The 26,516-nt window shown below is 40.6% G+C and overlaps 1 protein-coding gene across 1 annotated transcript in view; it reads left to right on the forward strand.

Annotated features, from left to right (window-relative positions):
- The window catches only part of me1 (malic enzyme 1, NADP(+)-dependent, cytosolic), an 84,010-nt gene that overhangs the window by 21,053 nt on the left and 36,441 nt on the right, over positions 1-26,516 (forward strand). Inside the window, exons 2-3 of the mRNA XM_034612128.1 lie at positions 8,504-8,637; positions 11,189-11,338. Coding sequence (XP_034468019.1) covers positions 8,504-8,637; positions 11,189-11,338 — 284 coding nt within the window. The remainder of the gene's footprint in view (positions 1-8,503; positions 8,638-11,188; positions 11,339-26,516) is intronic.

Here is a 26,516-nt window from a genome sequence, read left to right on the forward strand (position 1 = left end):
GGTTTACCTGTGTTTAGCCCATTTAGTGTTTCTTTGATCTACTTACACCGATGAAACACTCTGGAGCCCTTTTTTTATTTTATACTGATGACTTGACTTCAAAAAAGCTGCGGTGACACTAATTCAACATGAATGTAATGAATGAGAGGAAAGTAAGGTTAAGATGGCTATCACCAGACATCACTTTCAGCAAGTGGTTTTACTGATAAACAAGTAACACAAGAAGGCCGTCTCTTGTCAAGCCTCGCCTCTCCCTCATGAAAAGAAAGCCCTCCCTCTCCCACACAGGGTTGAATAGAGAAGTGCTCTGTGGCCACACACATCTCTGCCAGACCCATATCGCAGTGCCAAACATTTGAGCCCTCTCCCTGTTGAAGGCCTGTGGGCTTTTGTCTCCGTGTCTGATCCGCAACTGTGGTTGAGAGAGACTCAATGGGGGAAAGGCCTCTCTTGTCGTGTTAGGCTCAGGTCTCTGTCAATAGGGGCTGTTTCTCCCAGACCAGAGGGCACTTCCATTGAAGCTGCAGCTCAGCGAACACACAGGCAAAGAGGTGGGGCGGAGTGACGCTACATCCAACAGTTTGATGGATTTTTATGCGGACGTGGGGATTTGTGTGTTGTTGGGCTGTGAGCCGGAAGGTCCTCCTCCTTCGTCTTGTCCTATCTCTAAATCTCAAGTTAATCATGGCTTTATGGGGAATAACATCATTTTTAAGTTTTCCCAGTGAGTGGAAAGGTTTTCAAGGGTTTTTGGGTTGAGTTTTTCTGAGTCAGCACATTGACAAAAATGTCCATCTAAACCAGTTATTTAGTCTAATAGTGAGTCATAAACCCTTATTTTATTTTCTGAAGAAAGAAAGGATTTCCTTACTTTCACTGAGAGAAGTTTCTCTGCTACAGTGTATAATATGTTTTATTTTCCTACTCATAGCAACATTCTCACAATTGCATGAGAAATAGTGCAGGATATTATGGAGATACAGTATATATACCTAGACATGGTTAGATTGTTTTATCAATACCCTATTTCCTTTATACCACTCTTTGCAGTTAACCTGTACTGTACTATGTGAGCCTCTTTGGAAACTTGTGCAAGGAAGGCCTGAGACAGGAGTTTAAAACAGCAGCAGATAAAACTATACAAATACAAATACACACTTCTTAATGATGAAAATAAGACAAAAAGAACAGAGAAAATTGCCAAAGGAATCATGTGTTGTTGAATTTACATTAGTATTGTGTTTCATCCTATCACTCTTCGGAAGAAAAAAGGTTACACTTCACTGCCAAACAATTGTGTATTTATCAATGATTAAAGTAAGCAACAAATACAAAATAAACATATTTGCCATATAAAAGTATAATAAGCATGATAGAGCATCACCAGACTCATGTTTATTTTCCTATACAAACCAAATGTATTCAGTTTAGGTTCACTCCATATTTCCCCAGGTAATCCACACCCTGCAGTGACTCTATGCCCCCTCAGGGGGGCCTTGCCCTCCAGTTCGAGAACCACTGCATTAACCCTTGAGTTGTGCTCATGTTTTTGTTACTCAGCCAATGTTTGTGGGTCTGTTGGACCCACTGCATTATTGAGTTTTTAAATCAATCACAAGAACTATAGATAGCATATGGTTGATATTTGCATCTTTCCTCTGTTCGATGACATTTATGAATAAAAGTGCTATTTGTCTTTTAGTGAAAGATTTTTAAAAATGAATAATTATGAAGCTATAAATAAAACAAGGACCTGAACACCACATATGTAGGGGTGTGTGCAGTCATTAAAAGTGTGATCTTTTATGTTATTTACAGAAAATGAGCCAAGGTCAATGAGTCTGAGGTTGAAATTTTAAACATCTAAACATTGGAAACTGGCCCCACAGAACCGAACACCTCAATGGTTAACCTGTATGAGTGGGTTTTTTGTGTGACCTGTCTCTGCATCTTGAAGGAAGTTCCACACGTACAGTCATCAAACATATCAGGGAAAAGCAGTGTGTGAGAAAAGTTTATGAACCATGTCAATATTGTGAGCCAATGGCATAACAGAATGTAACTCATTCCAGATCAGGTGTAGCTGTAACTGTAATGACGGGAGGGGCCCTGCTGTCGACTGCAGTTAGACACAGCCCTGTGTGGTTATGGGGGAGAAAAATGAAAAGGTTGAAGTTGCAGCGTGTTTAACTTTCTCAATCTTTATAACTGAAAGTTGCAACAAACCCACCCTTTGAACTCCTCGGGACGCACAGAAAGGCATTTTATCGCTTTCACAAGAGCATGTTTATCTCTGTTGTTCGGCCCTCTGGTGAACTAATTAGCTGTTTCCTCTGCACTGACGGCTTTGGGGTGGGCATGGCAGCAGTCCGAGGTTAAAGGGTGGCACTGCCCAGTGGGTAGATTACAGGTTTGGTTTGTTACCACGGCTTCTGGAACATGGAGTTGCGGGCATCACATGTGTTGGCACAGGGTGCGGGCACTTCAGATGTGGTCAGGGACATGTGGAAGCTTTCTAGGGTTTATCCAGCCCAGCCCAGTTTAGTTTAGAGCCACAGCGGAGAGAGAGGGAGAGAGTCAGCATTACGGGAGTCAAACATTTGAGAACCTGTATTCAGGCAAACAAACACAGGGATGGCTTGTGTGTATACAAGAGTCAATGTGTGTATATGTGCGCATTTTTGTGAGCTTTTCACTTTTGACCTGTGACTATGTACTGTCGTTTGGTTTTGAAGAACATTAACCAAAAAAAACAGTTAAAGAAAACGTAGATCTGTGTGCATATTTGGCTCATTTACAATCATACATATTTACAAGCTAACGAGCTGATATATTCAACAAGGCAGAAGTATGGCAGACTAGAGATTTTTGCCTCCTGGGAAGCTGACATGATGGATTACTTTTCAGGGGAGTTTTTGTTTGCCATTGTCACGGAGAAAACATGCCACACTTTAAATGCAGTGCTTTAAATAGTCTTGGAGTGAAGCCGTCATCACCCCCGCACCATCTTGGATCACCATTCCTGTATATTTACCCTGGCCGACAATAGATGGATTGGATCTCGCAGAGGGTTGACTGATGGACGTGTTGATTGAGTCCAGCAGTCAACCTTGGAATTGAAGATTGGCAGCTCTTTTTACATGCTGAGGACAAGGGGGCGTTGAAAGGCCAATATTCATGTCAAAAAACAAAGAGATGTAAGATCTGGCGTCGCCGGTTCCCACGCTTTGCCAGCCAAACTCTACGAACCGTGCAATCCGTGCAAAACTGCTAAGCTTTAGTGCGCAGCCCTGACACCAACCAGCCGTATCTTCAATCATAAAGTCACTCTACTGGCCCCATGCCCTCATGTATGGCCACCTCCTTTGTGGGGGATGTTAATTGGTTATTTTGGTCCTGACTCCATGATGGTTTCTATTTCACATGGCAGCCTTTTAGGGCCCATAGAGCTGTGTGGCTAATTGTTCTTAATGAGCCATGGTGCACATTCATTGGTCCTCTCATTCATTGACTGGCTGCAGATTTGCTGTAATAATCTATTTTTAATCAAAAGGTTTTCTTCCTCTTCCTTTTTCTTCTTCAGACCACTCACCCAACATGAAGTGAAACAATTGATTGATTGATCAGTTGTTTTATTCAAACCCATTTCTGACAACAATAACACATCCTATATGAACATGGAAGACTTTATTAGTTTGAATTAATCCCTTTATTTTAACAACATATACATACAAATACAAATACTGCAAATAAAATAAACACTCACTAAATTTTAATACATGAGAAAAGAAGACTCTCAAGCCTCCCCAGCCATCTCCCCTACCGTTCCTCCCAATGAGGTATGACTGAGAGGAGGAAAGCTGTTAAATGTTGAACTCCCTTGTAAAAGAAAAAGATAAAGAACGGCCCAAATCACTTCCAGAACACGCCATGCATGGTGTGAGGCACAAATCTCCTCTGCACATTTTGTAGTTATCATTAATTTTCATTGCACCTTATTGCTCTCAGTTGAGCTCAGGGGTCACTTGAGAAGTGAGAGGAAGAGTGAAAATACATTCTTAAAAGGTCTGTAGTGAAGTATAGTGAAAGTGCTAGAAAAGCAAAATGGAAGCACACATGCTTGTGTGTTGATTATAGATTTGCATGCTCTGTCATGATCTGCCTCTTCCTCTAAACTGAATCTGTGGACTATCTCTTACCTTATGTGACTGTTACTGTTACTGTTTGCATTTTATAGGGCTAATTCTGTAAACCTAAGTGCATGTATGAGCAACTCTGTTCAGAGTTGTTTGACTTATAACATCTGTGTTTAAACATGCTTTTATGCATGCAGACTTAATCGCAAAACCAAAAATGATATCTACTCACCACTGTGCAGATGGAGGGGTGGGTGAAGTGTTTGAGTCCACAAAACACTTTTGGGGTAAACAGTGTTGCAGCCAAATCCAATACAATTGAAGTAAGTGCCAAGTGGTGACCATGTCTTCAAACAGAAAAAAAACATTAAATGCCTGCATAGCGGTCCTGTGGTGTCATCCAAGTATCCATAAGACCCGACATTTAACTCAAAACAGCGTAATTTACACCATGTTATCTCAGTTTCTGGGCTTTCTCTTCAGGTTCCTGGTTTTCCTCCCAGTGATGTTGTAGCTGCAGGTTTTCTCCGCTGACAATACTGCTAGCTGCATTTTCTCTCACAAGCAAATTTGAAAAGACTCCATATCGATCAGTTTTGTTGCTGTCATGTTGTTTTATCGTCACTGTATGATATGTGTTGTACTACCTTGTGTTTAGGTAGGTCCAGTCTGAGTGTGCAGGAAAGAATTTGAACTTATTAAAACACAATACATTTCCTCTTTTCATCATCAGAAATAGAGAATTTTATAAAATGTTTGTATTTCAATCAACAATTTAGTCTAATATTTTTTTCGGGAATTATATTCCATGTTTATATAGTGCAAGATATAGTTTAATGATGTTAGTGCCACCTTGTCTTAGTCGTGGACTAAAATATCATTGACCAAGTATTTTATCATAGTTTTCATGAAATTCTTGTTTTTAATCTTACAGGATTTCAGCGTTCAAGTGTGAGTTGTGAAACGGCCGTTCCACTCACAGAGAAAGTCCGAGAGAATGTTCTACATGTGCTACAAAGTGCCGCTCTGAGTGTATCTCGGCTAATGAAAGAGCAGTGTGACTCTGTGCTGGAGCTCATTTTACAGCCTCATATTAAGCTCAGTTTGCCTCATGTATTTTAAGACTTTTCTCCATTTACTCCTCATGGTCAGCTGTGGCAGACAGCAGAACACTGGTGTGTCCTGAGCACATGGAGCCTGGAGTGAACAGCTGGCTCTCTGAAAAATAGAAAATCTTTTTTGATAATTGGGGAAGGTTATAATTCTGAGCTGCTTCTGCCTATTTGAGGTCCGTTAAGTACAGACTGTGTCGGGCCTCGCCGAACGGCAGCCGGTTCGGGACTCGTGCTCCAGTGTCTGAAATAACCGATGACCTTTTTGCAGTCATGCCTGGATAATTTAGTACTGTGAACTAAACTTTGTTTGTAAGGATTCATCTTTGCACGTTATTCTGTGTTAACCTATGTCATAACATACTTTATAAATCCTGACGGATTGTAAACACAAAACCCATTTCTTTCAGATGTTCTGACAAATTGGAAATAGCTATTTTTTTCCCTCAGGAGTCACTGTGCTTAAATCTAAAATCAGTCATTTGTGATCCGCCTGCTTTTTTATTCATTATAATTTAAGTCGTATGAGAATTTGGAAGTGTGTCTGTGGTCGGCACTGATGGCTCGTCTGACGTCAAAACCACCGAAGTTTCTTCCCAATGCCTCATTCTGTGTCGTGTGCTTTTCTTCTTCCTTCTAATAGTGCGTCTCGTGTGATCAAGCACATTTTTACGACCTCAGGACTGTTTTAACACAGCCAGATACACAGAAAGTGCCGGTGGCTTGGAAAGGCTGTAGGCTGTGGCGCCGGGGGCCAAGCATCCGTGGATGTGATCCAAAACAGAGACTGTCACAGCGCAGCTCTGCTTCTGTCTCAGCAGTCAGCAACAGTAGCTGGTGTGTTGAGGCTGAGGCTTCACCGGGTCGCTAGTCTTTTATAGATGGAGAAAGGATTAAAGATGCCCTCCAGATCATGCCTGACTTGCAGAGAATAGAAGAGAATGTTGTCCTCATTTAAAATATGGAGTCATTGCGGGGACAGGGTGCTTTGTGTGCAAACCACATTCATTTTGTATATGCAGATGAGCATCAGCTGAAGTACATCAATCTCATTCTACTGCTTTTTGACGTCACATTTAGGCCCAATCCCATTTCACCCCTTGGCCCTCCCCCTCCCCCTTGTTTTCGAGGGGTAGGGGTGAGGGTGTGACATGAAATTATGTGAAAATACAGGATTATCATGCAAAAAAAAAAAGAAGATCGATAGCATGCTAAAGCTAGTGCGCTCGGGTTGTTGTGAAAAAAGTGACCATAATACATTGAAATGATATTAAACTAAGATATTACAATCATTTTGGAGAAAAAACTACATTTGTGTGTCTCTCTCCCAGCTTGCCGGTTTTTCGCAAGACATTCTGGGTACCCCTAGGTATGAAGTGAGTGTAGGAAAAATCTCCGCTTCGAGGGCTATAAGGAGTCTACTCTGTGGAATAGATTAGACTCCTAAGTGTGTTTTTCAATATTCCCGGTCAGAGGTCAAGGGTGAGCGAGATAAAAGCTGAAGTAAAGGTCAAAGCAAAGCAAGTTATTTGTCTGGGCCTCATTGAGTGCGTGTGCGTGTGTGTCTGTGTTTGAGGTTGTGTAGGTGAAGACATCCACCAGTGTATGAGCTAACGGCATCATGTCTGAACACAGTGATCCCCTCTGAGAGCAAACACTGACGGATCAGACACGTTTGACCACCTCCCTCATCACTCAGGAATGTTTGAACAGGAAGGATTGTTGAATATTTTCCCAAATATTCATTTGTTCAAAGTTCAAGCAGAGTTTTCAGAGCGTAGCTAAACTAGGGAGATTCGTAAATACCAAGCGAGCAGAAATAACCATGATTACGGTTGTTTTACACACACAGAAAATAAATGTATCTTTTTACCAAGAAAATGATACACAGTTTTATATATATTATATTGCAGTTGTATTTTATTGTGGTTTACTGAACTTCTTCAAAGTGCCAGAATACAGTGGACAGCCTAGTTTAGCATTTCCTAAATTATAATGCCTTTAGAACGCATTGCTTAGTGCTTTTAGATATATATTGATGTCATGATGTAGAGACATCCGAAAGCATCAGTACAAGCATCAGCCCTGCAGGGTCTGAGATGGTTTAAACACTGGGTGTGTTTTTTATAGTCCATATTAATCTGGTAATAGAGGTGATTCAAAACCAGGATTAATGTATTTGGTAAAAGAACGTTTATATAATTGAGTTTACAGCTCAAAAAATGCATTTAAGTGTGTAGCATCTCTTTAATATGTGAGCAGCATTTTGTTGAGGTTGGTAGAGTGAGGGCGGTTTTTAAGAACTGTATTCACAGTTTAACCTCCTAAACTTGAAATCTTTTAAACCTCCTTCTGCAGTGTAAGAATTTTTCAGCATATTTTTGATCCTTGTGATACTTCCCCTGATTATTTTTAACTCTTTCTTAGAAAATAAGTGTATGTGCTTAAGGCCATGCCAAAATTAGCTAATCACATGTTTTGTATTAAAAATACAACATTTACCTCTGAAATATGAAGTGAGAAGTAGCATAACAGAGAAATAAGTAAGTAAACTAGGCCTAGAAACTGTATTTAAATAAGTACTTGAGTAAATGCACTTTTCAGGTTTCTTCCTGTTAAATTTCATTGTGGGAACTGTTTTTTATATTGTAAGATCTTGACCTTACTATATAAAGTGCCTTGATGTAATGTATGTTGTGATTTGGTGTTATACAAATAAAACTGAATTTAATGTTATTGAACTACTCACATAAAACTAAATAATACCCCTTTGCAGACAGCATGACATTACCTGACCAAACAGAACAGAACAAGTCAAGTATGAATAAGTCTGTTATCCATCACCATGTGTGTATAAATACCAAAACTAAAGGGAAAAGACCTGTCCTAACCAAACAACCTTTAAACTTACCTGAGATTGTCCGAACAAGTCTCCAAAAAAGCTACAGTTTTGTGTTGTGTGTCAGTCTGATGGTCATACGGGACCTGGTTATTGAACCAGGCTTGTGCCATCATGAATGAAAGGCCACTGTTTGAGACTTAAAAATCAACAGGAACAAACACACTGGGCAGGACTGGGCAGCATGACTCAAGTCTAACAACTGCTGAACTGATTTAGAGTGGCGTGTCCTTGAGCAAGGCAATCAACACCCATTGGTATCTTCCTCTTCTTGATATCCAAAGAAGGTAGAGATTGAGTTAGCCTGTGTTGGGATAGTTGAGGATAACCAAGTTGGTTTTTGTGTGTGTCTGTAGGGCATGGCTTTCTCCCTGGAGGAGCGTCTCCAGCTGGGGATCCATGGCCTGCTGCCCCCCTGCATCATCAGCCAGGACGTCCAGCTGCTGAGAGTCCTCAAGAACTATGACATGAAGAGAGACGACTTGGACAGGTAAGATGAGCACCAAATCGGCAGAGTTGAATTTCGGCTGATTTCCCCCAGACGGATCGCCTGCCTGCGTGCACACTGAGACATCTAACATCTGGAAGCCGTCAAAACGCGAGAGGCAGATTAGTGATCAGCCCTTAGAGATCTTCATCAATCCCCAAACAGCATATATTTTACTGAACAAATCTCTGCACTGTTCTCTCCTCTCCTTTTTTCCCCTTTTCTCCATCTACTCCCTGTGCCCCTTCATCTGCGTTGATGTTTTTATAACCTCCACAGCGACCAAATGAAAACTTCAGTTCAGTTATGCATGCTCCATCAGGCGCTTAGGAGTTGTAGCTGTTGGCATTATGTAATGAGTGTACCCGCACTGGGCTCTTTGATCAACAAGGTCAGGCCTCTAACTCCGGTCAGAGCCTGGTTTACTGGTTTGAATTATATGCTGAGTGCTTAATATTATCTGTCTGTGAAATTGCTTCTTAGTCCAGTCTCCATCATGGACTCTGACATCTCCCCATGTCAGAGTGAGCTGCCTGTGAGACAGGGTCGACAGTTGCTTCGTTTTTCGCCGTAGCAACATGACGGCATCAGCATCTACAAACATTCATTATGAGCCATTCCCATGCACCGTCAATGACACTGACAAGCTTTGGGCTTTGGGCCAGTGGATTAAACCCTGTTATTTGCCTGCCGTTGTTATAACCTGCTGTGTTTACATGCTGTCTGCTCCCTGACTCTCAACCCCCCACTGGTATCCACTGCCAGACGCTGTCATTTATTCTTTACAACCATAATTTGGAACTTTCAATACTTCCCGTTCTATTTTAACCGGTTATCCTAATTCCCACGTTTTTTTCTTTTTCAGTGGAATTTGTCGCAGTTTTGAATTATTGTGACAAATTGGGGAACAGCACCGTGTTTAGGATTTGAGATGAAGGAGCGGGTTAAGTACCAACATTGACTGTGTCAACAAGTGTCAACAGAGGAAATGGATGTTCAAAAGCTTTGCCAATGAAAATAGTTCTGTAGTATATAAAATGCAACAGCGAAGGGGAAACCTTGTAGTCAGTGAGGTTGTTAGACGGCAGTAACAGGCCAATAATGAGCCTGACAGACTAGAGCCGGTTCATCGCTCATGCTACAATAGATGGAGATAGATTATGTCCTTGCTTCCTCAGTAGGTTGACTTTAAAGGGAACGCTGCACTCACTAAGGCAGCATGGCTACTCCTCTATTAAGCAGTGTGCACCAATAATATTCCTGTTTCCTGGATGTGGGTTGTGTTCACTTCTTTTAAGGCTAAGAATAGAGAGAAGAAATAATATGTAGCAGTATGAAGTCAAACAGTAGTTTTAAGCAGTAACTCTGTGGCTTGTATTTGACGTAGTGATTTTGTTACAATTTGTTTGATGAGTCACAACATCGGCGAGTGAAGTCAACCAAATGTTTAAACTGAGACAACTATTTTGTTGTCTGAATTCACATTTTCTCTTGCCGTAGTTTTGTTTTCTTAAATAGGGGAGTTTGCCTGTTACAAATAAATTCCAGCTTACTTGTCAAACTGCCTCAATCCTATTGATTATTAACCTGGTAATAATTTTCTCAAATTGTATTATTTATTATTATATATGGCCCATGAGGTGTCGATAAATAATAATAACAAGAAAATGCTCATCACTATTTCCTTAGGTCCAAAGTGACTTCTTGAAAACCCTAAAATATTTTGTTTACCATCATGTAAGATGACAAAAAGCAGGAAATTCTTACATTTACGATACAGGAATTTGAAAAGTTTTGGCCTTCTTGCTTGAAAAAAGACTTAAACAATTTACTTTCCCAATTTTATTTGACTATTTAATGAACTGATAAATTGATACACGTACTATACTTGAGTCTATCAAGCATCACTCAGCGGAAGAATGAATAATTCAAGTCCAAACATTACGACATACAGAAACATTTCATTTGACAAATTACATGTGGCAGATTCTTATTTCATTTAAACAGTTTTCTTCAAGAGCAGCTGTCATCACTGTGCATTGTGCTGCAGCTGCTGTGGCCTAACCTATAGCAGAGAGGGTGTGCAGGCTTTGTAGCCCCTCAACAAGAGGTACCTTGTGCTCCTGGCTTTATGGAAACTTCTCTGATTAGGAAAAGAGCCCTCTCTGGCGTGCGCTGCTTAATTTGGCTCATATGCGAGCCCTCAGTTCTCGGTCATCCTGCAATGAGAACAAAGGACTTGTGTGGGCTATCTGAGGGGCAGATTTTTTTTTTCTGTGTTTATCCAATCAGCCTCATCATAAACAAAAATACCATTAGAGGTAGTTACTGTACAACAAAGCAACGTTTGACAGTATATTTTAGTATGTATGTGGCCTAACTCTCACAAAATCTCCCAGTTCCTCCAATCTTACTGGTACTTCTCATTCACAAACACGCAGGATTTAACATCTGACTTTAATAATCCCGTTCTCCGTTCAGCAGGTATGAGTCCTCAAGCTGGTAAAGATTAACATGAGGTGTTTTTCTCCCTGCTCCTCGCTGTCATTCACAGATATGTGTTCCTTATGGGGCTCCAGGACCGCAGCGAGAAGCTCTTCTATCGGGCGCTAACGTCAGACATCGAAAGGTTTATGCCCGTCATTTACACCCCCACCGTTGGCTTGGCCTGCCAGCAGTACGGCCTGATATTTAGAAGACCGAGGTGAGTCACCATCACAACACTTTCCTCCCTCTTGAGCTATGAAACAGTACATTCCCAAGCAAACTGACCTAATTTACATTGAGATTTTATTCATCCAAGTTCTCACTGCTGGGAACAGAAAGTGGCCGATGCTGTTTTCTTAATCTGTTTCCACCCAGTCAATCTTCCACCACTCAGTTATTACGTGTTTTTTATGGTATTGGCTCCTTTGTTCTTTCTTCTACTGTTGAATGTTGGCTGAAAGGCACCAATGTTCCACTGCCTCAGGCTGGTTCTTCACACGCTGCTGAGAACTTCCTGGTCACAGGTTTAGTCCAGTTATATGGAACCTAATGGGGACTTTATGTATTTTGTCAACTCAAGAAAGACTAAACCAAGTTGAGGGAGCAAACTACTGTTACTGTCGTAGCCTCTCACATTTAAACCCACGCAATAACACCAAGCTTGTTTCCGTGAGCCTGTCTTTAATTTGTGCAAAAAACCCTCAGAGAGTGGAGACGGAAAAATAACACTTAAAATACAGCAATCGTTTATTTTTTACTTGGCTTACAAAGTGTTTTAAATGTTTGTATAGATGAACGCAAAATGTGACAAAATGCAGCGGAAACTGTGAATAAATCATGATGTACAAAACTAAAACAAGTGGCAAATTATATCAACATCAGATTACATTTGTATTCCTCCACACAGGCTAGGCATCATGTTTATGGGTTGTCCATCAGTAGGTACGTATTGTATCTGCATCCCATTCTTGTGAACATCTCAAGAATGCCTTGAGGGAATTTCTTAATACTTTGTATAAACATCCACTTGGACTTAAATAGGAACTGATTAGATTTTGGTGAGTGAAGGTCAAATATCAAGGTCAGTGGACCTCACAATCCCTTTTTTGCATTGGAACAATGATATCTTATAAATGCCTCAAGACTATCCTTTCAGATTTGACATAACTGTTCACTTTGTCACAAATGCCACTTTACTCACAGATTAATCTGTTAGATTTGGTAGGTCAAAGGTGAAAGGTCAAGGTGGCCTCACAAAATATGTTTTTAGTCTGTTGAACATGATATCTCAAGTCTTTTTTTTACGGAAATTAATCAAATTTTGACCAGAGTCAAAGATTAAGTGATCAGACACCAGTGGTCAAAGGTCAATCCAGGGTCTGGATAAAAATACAAGTGGAAATTGCAGTTATTGGTGACACACAAAGTCACAGTACAGTGTTTCTAGTACCCCTCAAAATGCTGGTTATGTTTATTTACTTGCAAAAACCTTTACATCCAGACTGCCTAGGTCAGACAACAGCCTTAAAGTCCCGTCCCCCCCCCCTCCCCCAAAGAGTGGTAATCGATCAGCGTCTGTGAATGTATGCAGTTTATTCCTGCCACTGCAATCATGGTGGCTTAGCTAAACAGCACATGGCAAATATCATACAGTGGGTTCATCTAAACATCTGAGGTGGGTTCATCTACAGGATATACAGATTGACATACAAACAACAGATACAAATCTTCTTGGAGGCCTTGTTTCACCCAAGGCTCCAGAAATTGGTAAAACTGTTGTAGGTCTGAAAGCTGTGATTTAATGTGTTCAGGCGAAACCAAAAGGCAGGCTTGAATGTGTATGTTATGTTAGAGCTGGTCATAGATGCTATAAAATCTGAACCAAATTTGGAGGTTGCGGTGACTTGAGCAGCTGGAGTTTGGTTAGACAGCTCAGCCTGAGGAGAACTGCTGAAATCTGTTCAGTGTTCACCTTAAGTGGCTCTGGCTCTAGCAGATGTCCATTGGTTTCCTCCCCTTTTCTAATAAAAACACACTTTCACTCTCTCCCTCCATCCCACACACACACACACACACCTCTCCACTTGTATCTTTTTTCTCTCAAATGGGTTCATCAGGTCCAAGTCTCTCACTATCTGACAGACTCTCCCTAAGCAGTTCCTAATAGATACTGAGATGGTGATAGTGCTTTTTCCCATGTGCTGCATTCCAGGCCACATTCTGTTTTACCTCCCTGCAGTTACTCTCACCTAGGTGGTTGCAACTGTTGGTTTATTTTCATTCTAAAAAAGACTGATAGGAGAAAGACCACCCTGGTCAACAGTTCTTCATCATTCAAGTTCACTTCCACTTTAATTAGTGCCCCCGTTTAGAGAACAAAAAAGGACCATTATTGGATATCAGAAAGAGAATTGTCAGTTGCATTTTCATAATGATGCAGGGAACAACCATATGACTTCTCTGAGTACATCATACCTCTAGCATTGCCATAAACAGTTCACTCAGCATTGGCTTTGTTTGTCTATTCCCACCATTGATGTGTTTGATAAGCTGTGAAACCCATGTTTTCCTAATTAGGTCCAAGCAGTTTTAAATACTTGGAAAACCAAGTTCTCCCATGCACATTGCTCTGTTACCCAACATCTCTGTGTTTCCCTGTCCCTGCACAACTATGTGGAAAATATTCCTAGCATGCTTCCCTTCCTCTCACACTGAGCTGGCTGGAAGAGTCATTTTATACACTCCCTCAGTCTCCCAGCACAGTGAGCCAGGACCTGCTGCCAGGGCCCCGAGGCTGAGAGTAGGGCCTCTGTGAAATGTGCATCAAGGGGTCAGTCAGCAGAATACGCTGGGGACAAAGCAGACAGTCTCGGAAAATCTCAGGCTGTTTCTCTATTCTGACCATGACTGAGAAGAAAAAAAGGAAAAAAGGAACAGAGATTTTTATATATATATACAGTGGCACCTACATATTGTACCATACCTCAACAAATATTGGAAGGATTGCTACATTTACAAACATTCATGGTTTGCAATGTTGACATTTTTGGTTTTTAAGTGTGATACTTTAACAGCTGTTGCATAGTCATGAAATTTAGTCCTGGAGGTTAGATCCTAATTTTCTATGGTGATCCCCTGACCCTTTCTCTAGCACCATGAGCAGGCTCAACTTTTCACCTATCCTTGAAATATCTCTCCTGATTGGATTGGCACAAAATTGTGTAGAGACATTCATGGTTCCAGGATGGATTGATATGAGGTTGTCATTTTTGTAAAGTGAATCTTGCCAAATATTGGTTGGATTGTTACAAAATTTGGTAGAAACATCCATTCCTCACTCTGAATTAATAACTATCTCATCACATAACTTTGTGCCATCATCGAATTCAAAATTCCTCTACTTCACAAATACCCAAAACAAGCATGCTTTCATATGGTGGTTTATGATGATGTGCATATATGATATGTTGCATTTTACCCCAAAAACACCAATTCATTCGAGGGCTTTCACACCTATCTTGTTTGGTTGAGAATTTTGGACTTCTCAGTTAAATCTAAAACAGCCTTGCGCCGAAGAGGTAGTCTCAGTCTGAATCAAATGAACCATGTTTCAGTTTGTTTGCAGTGTGAAAACATTTTGGACAATGGCATTAAACAATAGAAGGAGAAAAAGAAGGAAAGGTGGCTCACAGGATTGCTTTAATCAAGGAGGATGACATTTTGACATTTTTCTCATACTAATACCATAATGATATTACAGTGGCCACGAATTAAAAAAGTGAACCGGTTCATTCATTTTCTTTTTGAATTCAAATGGAAATCCCACATTTTTCTATCCACTTTATTCAAAAAGGTTTACAAACCAATCAATGTCATCTATAGATAGATGCAGCACACTTAGATGATGACAACAGGACATACATGTCATACAAAAGTCTTTATCCTGCTCCCTAAATTGCAATGTGAAACCAAAACTAACTGGATCAAATGTAAACAATGAAACAAAGACATGAACCTTGGTTTGAACCATGGTCCAGTCTTTCAGGTGCAAAGTGACTAAGTGCAACCCTGAGCTTGGATCATTAAAATAGAGGAGGTAGTCTTGTTTAATTTCACAGCATTGTGCTAAAAGATTGTAAACTTAGTCAATATCATGTCAGCTAAACAGCTTCATGATAGCATTGACACTTTGAGCACTTTAGCATGGTCCTGTTATTAATTCCAAAGCCTTAAATGCCTAGTTACAGCGTCATAGAGCTAATAACCAGGCTGCAAATGTCTCACGTCTCTAATCTTTGCTGCATGTGTCAAGAGCACGAAATGAAAACATTCTGTTTCTATCTAGGTCTAAGCAGCAGAGTTCTTTACTCATTATCCTCCTCTAAAAATGCCTGCGCGTGTGTGTGTGTGTACATGCGTGTTTTCCAGTGGGACCACCATAGCAGCAGATTAGGTCTCTAATCACTGGCTTTTAGTCATAAAGATGTTCTGTTAGGAAGCAGCAGCCTCGCTTTGTCTTGCCTGATTTGACCAGCTAATCTGCCTCATGAAGACTAAACACTCCGACACCGGGCTCTGTACCTGAGGCCAAAGGTCAAGCGCCATTAAGTGTCAAATAACGGCTGATTCACTGATCTTTAGACGGGGCAGACGCAGGAAGGCGAGCTGCACAAAGGAACACATTCACTTCATCAGAAGATTAGTGGACATGCTTACTCTTTAATGGTTTGTAAGCTCATGAGCGAACACAGTGTTTAAGCAGAGAACGTTTGTATGTCTCCATCACATGAAGTTTGTTTCTGTTTTCCCCATAACTGTGGGTTGTCTACTTTTTTTGACAACTGAAAGTGCTCAGTTGTGATAATTGATAATGTTTTATCGCATAAAAATATCCTCAGTATTGCATGAAAATAATACGATTTTATTTCAGCCATTTCCAGTGCCACTGTGCTTCTGTGGTGCACTGCCAAGAAGTGTTTAAATAAACTTGTAATGAGCCCTATTTAAAGTAAGAGACTGCATGTTCAAGGAGCTCTCAGGGTAAATGACATGAACCAATCCATCTTACTGATGGAGATGGATGATCATTGGCAGCCCATTACAGATTTCTTGTTAAGGGTCAAGGGTTATTAACTCTGTTGTAACTACAGTTGTCTGTAAGGAGCTGGAAAGTGTAAAACATACACATTCTTAAACTCCCCAGAGTTAGGTTTGGGTGAAGACCAGATGTTTTTTTTCTTCCACCACTCCTACAGACATACTGTAGCTTTTACTGCCTATAGATTCAGTATATCTGTTTAATATTAACTGCCAATGCCATGTTGTAAACAGGCTGTAACTGAGATTTTCACTTATCCCTGCACACCCTATCGAAATTTCAGGATAAGTCAGAAAGCTTAGGTATATTTACTGAATATGCACTGTGTATAAAGTAGATAAGGATAACAGTGAGCAGCATTGCATGTTAAATTTAAACAGAGTGAGAAAAACCACAAAACCAGCAATGACTTCATTGTACAAACAAGTGTTACCCTTACTCACACTAAGGCCCAATCCGATTTCACCCCTTGGCCCTACCCCTACCCCTTGTTTTCAAGGGGTTATCTTGCCCCTTGAAACGGAGTCACAAGGGATAGTGGTGGAAATTTTCCCCTACGAATTGGGACAGCCCTTCAAGAAGCTGTTACATCATCAGTAGTCGTAGCGAAAACCTGACATGTCATCAGTAGCCGTCGATGTAAACAGACAAGACAGTTTTGAGATCTTAAATAAACCAATGCTATTGTTTGCAGTTACTAAAGTGACAAACCTACAACATCCAAATAACATCTATGCTAATGCAGGTGAATCAATGACATTTGAAATTGAAAAGCTTGGATTCTCTGCATTATTTCACGTATGAAATGTGACATGAAATGATGTGAAAATACCGGATTATCATGCAAAAAAAAAGATCGCTAGCATGCTAACACTACCGCGCTCGCAATCTTTTTTTTTTAAAGGTTGTCGTGCAAAAAGTACATATAATACATTTGTGGATCTCTTTCTCTCAGCTTGCCAGTGATTTGCAAGGCATTCTGGGTACTCCTAAATTTGAAGTGAAAAATCTCAGTTTCGAGGGCTATAAAGCCCTACACCTTAGCCCTACCCCTCCTTCCCAACAGGTATTGGGACAGCCAACAACCATTATCAACCAACATTATAATAGTGACACAACTGATAACTGCAGGACAGACAGGACAGATTGATCTATTGATCAATACATTGTCAGTCAGAATGTTTACATCGGTTATTTCAATGTAACATTAGTCCTGTCCAAAGAAACATCTGCCCCACACTGAAAACATTATAAAATGAGCAGGGAATTTTTTTTCAAACTTCATATCAAGACGAGGGAGTAATGAACATTACTCATTACTCTCACTCGTTTACATGTGTTTTGACAGCGTGAGAAGTAATTTTCCTGAAGCTCCTGTCACAGCGATTCAATTACATTTTAATTTGCTTCTGGACTAAAATAAGATTTCTTTCTGCTGTATTTAAACATATTTTCATGGTAATTTTGCATGATTTTGTATTTATGATTATTTTACCTGCAGTGGAAGCCGTCTTGATTCGGATCGTCCATTCGTAAAGCATTCGGGAATTTCCGCCTACCCATTCGTTTGTAGGTGGGTCCTGGATACACTATTGTTGAAGGGGTGTTTGAAGGGATAGATGGCCACTACCACTACATTACATAGAGAAATGGGACAACACTCCCCCTTCACGGCTACTCATGAAAATAAGGGGTAGGGCTAAGTGGTAGGGGTGAATTGGGACAGGGCATTACAGTAACACCTGCTAGTGGTCTGTGTCATAGAGCTCCATTGGTAAAAATTCATCAGTGAGCCACACTGTCGCACCAGGACACATGTTAAGTTGTCACATTTATATCATCCTAATACTGTAAGTACTTACTCACACACCAGTTTTGCTACGAAACGTTATGTACTTGTCCTGGAGTAATTTGAGACTTTCCTATAAAAAAGTTGCCAAAACATCATCTGTGTTCCATTTTATTGTTAGGCAATCTTCAGCAACATAGTAATTATGCCTGGAGCCAAGAAGAATGTTAGGTGAGCAACACAGTCCTTGTTCAGAGGAAAGCAGGTAGCAGACCCCCTAAAAGGCAGGCCGCAAAATCATAAGCTTCTTTCAGACATGTACTGAACTCCGCATAATCTGAAATTATCCACAGAGGCTATAGGTTAGAACTGCAAATGTCTGAGTAAGTTGCTACGGACATTCTCTAGAGTTTTTTTCTGCCAGCCCCCTGGTAACTACTGCAGAGAATGTCTGAGTGAGCCAATGTGAGAATACAGCACGGTATTGTCTGGAGAATGAACTGTGCAGTGATGTGCGTCTGACCTGAACAAACTCCTGCTTGCAATTTTCATATGTGAAAGGCAAACTCTGGGCAAAGTCTTGACCCAATTGTTTCTGGAGTTGATATCTGAAAGTGGCTATATACTTTATAGCTGGTCATTCATCATTATGAAAGTAATCTGTGATGATGGGGGCTAGAGGTATTGTCTGGGCAAAGCAGCTGGGTTTTGGGTTTCTGGAGCGTAACAGGATTTGGATTGGTGATGGTGTAGAGCATAACTGGTCCTCCTAGATTAAAGGAGGCAACAAACAAGGTATAGACTACAAAGAGTGTGCACCAATATATGTATATATATCTATACCACTGCGGGAGACCGATTTTTACTGATTCTTATGATTAAATGATGACCCAGTAAAATATCACAACAGTTTAGAACCTGACTCTTGAGGTCCTGGTGCTTGGTTAAATTAGTGGGTTTTCAAGGTCATCATCTGAAGTTGCCTCGGCCACTTCTGAAGTGGCACGTGCTGGATGATGAAGTGTTCCAACCTTGCAGATTAGGGGCTTTTGAGCTGTGATCTCACACCCTTCAGGCCCACACACAGTGCCACACTGCATCTGTGTGAGAGAAACTACTTCATTTGGATTGATTAGCATCAATACAAGCCTCGCCTTGTGGAGCATTTTAACAACGTATGATTATTGAACCATGATGACCTGCTTTAAACCATGAATAAGAAATAGCTGCTCATTCCTTATAACCGGTGTCCAGAAAGAATTTGTTCCTGATTATGACTGATTGCCTGACTTATGCTGATGTATTTGTTTACTGCATTTGTAGAATAGGAAAGAAGAGTATTCATTGTAAGAATGAGAGAAGTAATGGAGAAGTGGGGAGGAGATAATGGTGACCTCATGAGGAACGTGGCAAACATTTGGGATTAATTCCACCCTGGACTTTGAATACCTTGTATAATAATACAGAGCTCGTGTCTGAGGAGGTTTTCAAGACAGCGAAAACAATGAAACTTGCACACAAACTTGTACTCCAGTTTTTTTTGCCACATCCCATAGTATTATAAATTATTGTATCAGCTAATACCCAACTTAAATCCACAGCAGAGTTACGGTTTGCTGTGTAAACATGGGAAGTAATCAAACTAAATATGTTTTCACTAACTGTCTCCTCAAATAAGACGACCTGGGTGATTTGTCTGTGACCTGCAGTACCAGAGATCACTGCTCATTCAAATAGTCATAACTTTCCATGACTGAAAGTGGAGCAGCATGCCCAGAGAGCAAGGTGCTTGGATTTGGCTCTTTGGGTGAAAATCCAGTGTTTCTAAGAAACAGCCATAAAATCATTACAAATATATTTATTTAGGGTTTTGGTTGGGCTAAAGGCTGTCAGCCTAAAAGCCTGCCTGGCAGTCATTGTGATTATCTCTCCCTTTACCTCAGACATGCTTGGCTTTTGGTCAATCTCCCATCCGGTCTAGATCCAGCCATGGTCCATGCAGGCTTCAACTGACCTTCTGTCACTCAAGTTTGGATTTTGAATTCAGGCATCTGCTCTTCCACAAACCTTACATAAACCCGAGGAATGACAGATGTGGAACAATGAAGAACAGACTGACACTGTTTACCTTCTTCAGCAGTACAAGCAGACCAGGTTGCAAGGCCACTAAAAATTAGGCGATGGATGCCTTCAGACATTTCCATTGGTTAGGTGACCCTTGCCTTGCAGGTCAGAGAGGTCTGTCAAATGTCTTTTGCCAGAACTAAGCCTGTTAGCTCAGAGCCAATCAAATAGTCACACTGACACACCCCTTCAGAAGGACACAAAAGGAATTTATCTTTGTCGATTTCTCTTTTTTTTAATTATGTGCTTTCAGTTTGACTTTACTGAAGCTGTTGAATGAGGCATCCATAAAAGCCTCTCCATCATCACCACCATTATTTTTGGATCCTATCTGCACACTTTCTGAACAACTCTGTTAAAATTTTGGTTATTTGTAATGATATTTTACAAAACTACACTGGAAATTACGACTTGTTGAACATGTCATCAAGCTTATTTGATACTCCGGGTAAATCTCAAGCTCCCGTCGCTGGTCAAAAACCCCACTGACATCCACTAACAATTGGCTTTTGTCTGCAATGGGAATGGATACAATCGGCATTCACTCCTGGGTCAAATGACTCTCCAGTAAGCACAGGTTTTTATCGGCTCTGATCCGATCTGATCAGCGGTGACGGAAACGAGACATCAAGGTTCATCAGAGTGGTTTGTTGTTTTTAAGAAAACCCTGAGGTGTCTAAACTTCATGCTGGTAGAAATTTCATTTTCATAAATTTCATATATATGTCTTACAGATTGACAACAGGGGTAGTTTCTCTCTAATAGCTTTAACATGAACTTCACAGAACATTAGAAATAAGAGGAACATTTATGGAATGACATATGATGACAGTGTTTTAAGTTTGATACATTAGGATATTCAGCTTTAACTTAAACTGAAACAACTGCCAAAGTTTCTTCTACAGTAATAATCTGAAATAGTATGTATTTGGTTTCCCTACCTTGTGGTAGAACTATAAAACATGCAGTAGGAGAGGTTGGTGAGTTAAATACGAGGCCTTATGGAATAACCTCATGTTTGCAAATGTTGGCCACTTCCACTGCTTCATACTTATGGGCTCTGTATATTTTTAATGATGTTATCTTTCCTTATTTCTTCACAGTTACCACTGCCTGTAGCCCTCCGAGACACACATTCAAATAAAACTATACAAATTCTTTATTACACTTTCAAGGCTGAAGAGTGTGTGTATCGTTCGGGTGACAAAGCAGTTGTTGGAAATGGATTTATAAAAGAAGGGTTGCCTGTACTTCAGCAGAGATGTTTCAGACCACCAACATGCTGTGGCCTTGTTCCTGTGTGAGTTGTAGGAGCCAGTTGCATATATATGATGTAATACAGTGTATTTAATGGATATGTGTGTATAGCCAATATTCACAAATCACAATTTGTCTGGCTTTAACAAGGTGTGACATCCTCTGCCCTTAACTCTCAACAAGAGTAAGGAAAAAGTACTAAAAAAAAGCCTTTTAACAGGGTAGAAAGAACGTAGAAACCTCAGAGAGAGCCACATGTGAGGGATCCCTCTCCCAGGACGGACAGAAGTGCAATAGATGTCACTTGTAAAGGAGAACATCAAAAAGATAAGGGTATTTACAGCATTGGTTAGAATAAACACTTTGTAGAATAATGGAAGGTCAATGAATTGAGGAATTATTGTCAGTAATGGTCGAGTATCTGAGGAGACATATTGTATATCAAGTAGTCTTGTTGTAATCATAGTACACGATCAGCAGCCACCATGATCAGGATCCACCATCACGATTGGATGCCACCACAATCATGATCCACTGCCGCCATCAGGATCCACCACCAGCTGCCACCTCGATCGTGGTCCACCACCACTATCAGATTCCAACACGATTCAGGATCCGCCATTATTATCATGATCGACAGAAGTTCAATAGATGCCACATGTAATATATCAACCATCCATCAATTAATTCATTATCTGTCCCGCTTATCCTTTGAGGGTCACGTGGGGGGGCTGGAGCCAATCCCATCTGTCATTGGTCAACATGCAGGCTGCACCCTGGAAAAGGTCCTAAACATATCGCAGGGCCAACATGCAGAGACGAACAACCATTCACACCCTCATTCACACCTACACATGGGCAATTAGAGTCTCCAATCTGCATGTCTTTGGACTGTTGGAGGAAGCTGGAGTACCTAGGGAAAACCCACCTGGTGAGAACATGCAAACACGGCAAGAACATGCAAACTCCACACAAAAAGACCTCAGCCAAACCAGGATCTGGACCAAGAACATACTTGCTGTGAGGTTATCATGCCGCCAACTCAATATGACCCCTCTCAACTACCCCCCATCCCCTAAGAGAGAGAGTACTGCGTGTGCAGATGGAGACTTTGTTTTTGCATGTGAGCATCCTATAGTTAGGGCTGCTTGCTCAGTAAATTGTGAGATCGGCTTTTTATTTTTAAAAGTTGGAACCGTCTGCTCCTGCAACTTTTGCATTGGCAGGACCGAAAGCAAAATAGGAGGCGGCCAGAAAAGAGACATGGTCAGTGTTAGACTGGAAATACCGACCAGAATGGCATCGAAAAGAACATGGGGATTAACAAATGTTACAGTTTACAGCACAACACAGAAAGGCTGGAAATTAGTGGTGCAGAAGTTACTGAAGGCATAATCTTAATACGATTATGACTGTAACTTTGGAACTGTTGCAAAGCTGTTTTTTCTGGTCCCTTCCTCCCCAAATGTGCAACAAATTAAAAAAGTGTGTACTTACAAAGCACTGCCATAGTGCATGGAGAAGAGCCTCACTAGTTTGTTGAAACCAGCTTGGTCTCTGCAGGGATTGCAGGAAAACTTTAAGTCAAAATTTCCCCATTTCACAGTAAAGCTTTATTGGCACTTTGTCATCTAAATCTTTTCTGTTTCTTTCCCTTTTTGAGTCCGGTGTAAAACTCACATTATGGTCTTAATGGGATGATTTAACTCCAGTAATGACCTGATGAAGGTGTTTGGACCGTGTGGATTGGTGAAGACGATGGAGCTTGACAGTTTGCGGTCGATGAGCCGAGCTGCCCGTCTGATGCCTGTTTTTCCAGGTGTGGCAGTTTAAGCCTCAGCTCCACATGCAACTTTGTTTTTGTTCCTGTGTTACCAAGAATTGCCATGGGTGTGTGGGAGCCAAACAGAGAGAATTACATGTTTGAGATTCATTTACAAGCAAAATGACAATTTTCCTCAAGTCTGATTTGAAGGAGTATTCCACAGATTTATTGCATTTCATCCCCATCACTCTCATCGTCATGGTTAAAAGAACTACTTAATGGAATAGTTCAAACATTCCTGGATATAATTTGTTTTCTTACCAAGCATGAGAAAATGGATTGCCAGTATTATGTCTGTGTGTAAAGTTTTTTAGCTTGAACCACAACAGGGAAACATCTTTTATGCTGAGAAGACCAAACTGGGTCAGCCTCATGTTGGCATGGAACACTCTCTTGCTGATAAGATGTAAGTCAACAACCCCACATTAATCATCCAAGGACAACGCTTCTATAGATTCGGCCATAGATTTGTCTATAGTAGAGACCTACAGTTAACTAACACGTTATCTCTTAAAGGCTCCTTGTTTTTTTTCTTTAAAAAATTCCCTCAGCTTTGTTAATGGATGCGGTGAGAAGGCACTAAAAGCTAATTTCTCTTTGTCTTGACAGCTCCATGAGCTCTATGCTGAGCTTTGGCTGCGAACCCGTGAAGTCCTGTCATGCGCTTGGCCCGAGGATAGAAACTGAAAACTTGAACATGTCCATCTGCACTCAAAGACATTCTGAGTGGTGGAATCTATCAGAACGCTTCCAATCTTTAAACACTTTCCATAGCTATAACATACAGTAAATAAGACATGTGATAGTATAGTGGTAATAGATTTAGGGTCTTATACTAAAGTTTGATTTATTTGCAAAGAGAGCCAGGCTGGTGTATATTTGACAAATTTATTGGCATGTTTCAAGCCTGTAAAATGCATGTCTGTCAAACCTGTTATTTTCATCAACAGGAGTGCATGCACATTAGTGCATAAATCTCTATGACCTGTCTTTGTCAGCTTCTCTGATGCTTATTGGAGAGCATTGTATATTCTTTATATCAATAAAGCATGAAATGTAAATGGGAAATCAGTCCAACAGAGTAGCTTGCACCTACACCACTCCTCTGTGTCTCTATCATTCGCGCTGCGTACTGCCAACCAAATCGAGCCAAACCGAGCACGCCCCGACATCTCCTCCAGCTCTCCATATATTGGCTAAGTTTACAAATTCAAATGTTTTTACCCAGTCTGAGTTTACACATATGTCAGATGTGCTGAGCGTGATGAGTGTGTTTATCTGTGTGAGTGTGGCGTCATTCCAAACAGATCGACGTTAAAGTTTCAGTGTGTAGAATTTAGTGATATCTAGTGCTGAAGTTGCATGTTGCAGATGATACCCCTCACCTCACCCTCCCCTTCCAAACTCAAAAGGTGTTTATTTTGTCCAGATTGGACTGGACTACTGTTTAAAAACATGGCGGCCTCCGTAGAGAGGGCCCGCTCCCGATGTGAATATAAAGTATTTCAATATAAAAGGGGCCATCATTCCATTCATATTTCCCTTGTATGTGGTCCTGTCTGTGGTCCAAATGTTGTGCTTTTACATTTATATAAAATGTTTATGTTATGTGAATAGAAGTAACAGAAGACTGTTGATCCTGGACGTGTATTTGACTGCAGGGTTTCAGTGTCTCAATGAAAGTGAGAAAATTGACACCTATGACCTGCTGATCACAGATGATCTCACTGTGTGATGATTATTTTCTGTGGGACTACCTCACCAGCACTCAGTCCGACCTCTGGGATTTGACCCCAGGTGACTTTCTTTTCCACTTTCTTTGATCTGTTTTCATTACATGAGACTTGACCTCTCCCCTGGCACCCTGCACAATTGATCTGATTTAGGTCTCAGCATTAGAACAGTCAGAGTTTCATGTTATATTGTTGAAAAATCCCCTTCAGGCCCACGGGGGCTACATGCTAACAGACCACACATTCCTCTTGTGTGACAAACTGCTCAAAAGCATCTATTACAAAAGATAGATCACAAATGATGTTCATTGATTAGTAATTTTGAACTTTTAATGGAATTGAATAAATTATTATGTCAAAGGTATCATTTTACATCAACATTGTTGATAATTTACATCTAGACTCTGATCTTATCAGCTGCCAAAGGAAACACCAGACTCAGCCCAGCAGGCAGTGGAATGCAAAGATGATAACCTTCTATGTTATGAAGTTCTCAAATTTTAGGTTGTTCTTTTTTATTACTTTTTTATCTGACCTCTCTTATGTGACCCACCATTTGACACATGGGTACTACAGCCATGTATCTTAAATAAATGTTGACATTATTTTAACATTAATACAACAGGAGAATTCTGTCTGTTTCCATTGGTAGGTCAACATTCCTTTTATTCCATATTCCTACAAAGCGGCTTAACTCTGTCTGTAGCAATGTTTTTAAGTTGTCTGTATGTCTGTCCCATTCTGTGAATATGATATATAGAACAGGCCTGGGAGCAATCGTCCACTTGGAATTGATTAAGATTTTGTGGCCTAAGGTCAATGTCATGGTTACCTCATAACATAGCAGTAACTTCGATTTTAATTCAAGAGCACTGTGCTTAACCATCTTATAGTTGACAGATGAGCTATGTTTTTAGGAAAATAATCTTTCTAAAATGTATTTATTTAAAAAATAGTGGCAATACCCTTATTCAGCCCTTGGTAGTGTCTGCAGGTAATCCTCTCAAACTGCATATAGCCCCACAACTCTCACTTATAAAACAAGATAGTCTGAGAGGCAAACACCAGATTAGCCCCTTGTTGCACCACTCACTTGATTCCAGATAATTACAAAATGTCACAACACATTTGAATGCTTTGCCTTGCAACCTGCTTACAGGTACAGTGCCTTGCTTTGCCTGCTTTGTGTGTGGTAACTCATTGCAAGCAACAACCAATCAAATTGTGTTTAAACAAACACTCGAGTCAATCAGATCGCATTAATTCAAATGCAGGTCCTGTCTGACATCAGAGGTGAAAATTAATAAGAGGAGGCAGAGGCAACTGCTGAACATGGTACATGTTTCATCTGAAGTTTATTTCCCATGTGCTTCCCTCTAGCATTGCTTGGACAGCTAGCATGGCAGGTGATCATGCAAGCTAGGCTATGTTTTATTTATTTAGCTATATATTCCCAAGAGAAAACTGTGGTTGTTGTCATTATGATCATTATGACCAGAGCATCAGGCACGGCCAACATCAAGTTAAAGCAATGTGTATATGTGAATGCTTGAGTAAGGGAACCTTCAA

Source organism: Hippoglossus hippoglossus, chromosome 16 (genome assembly GCF_009819705.1).
Source record: "Hippoglossus hippoglossus isolate fHipHip1 chromosome 16, fHipHip1.pri, whole genome shotgun sequence".
In the NCBI taxonomy this organism is placed as follows: domain Eukaryota; kingdom Metazoa; phylum Chordata; class Actinopteri; order Pleuronectiformes; family Pleuronectidae; genus Hippoglossus; species Hippoglossus hippoglossus.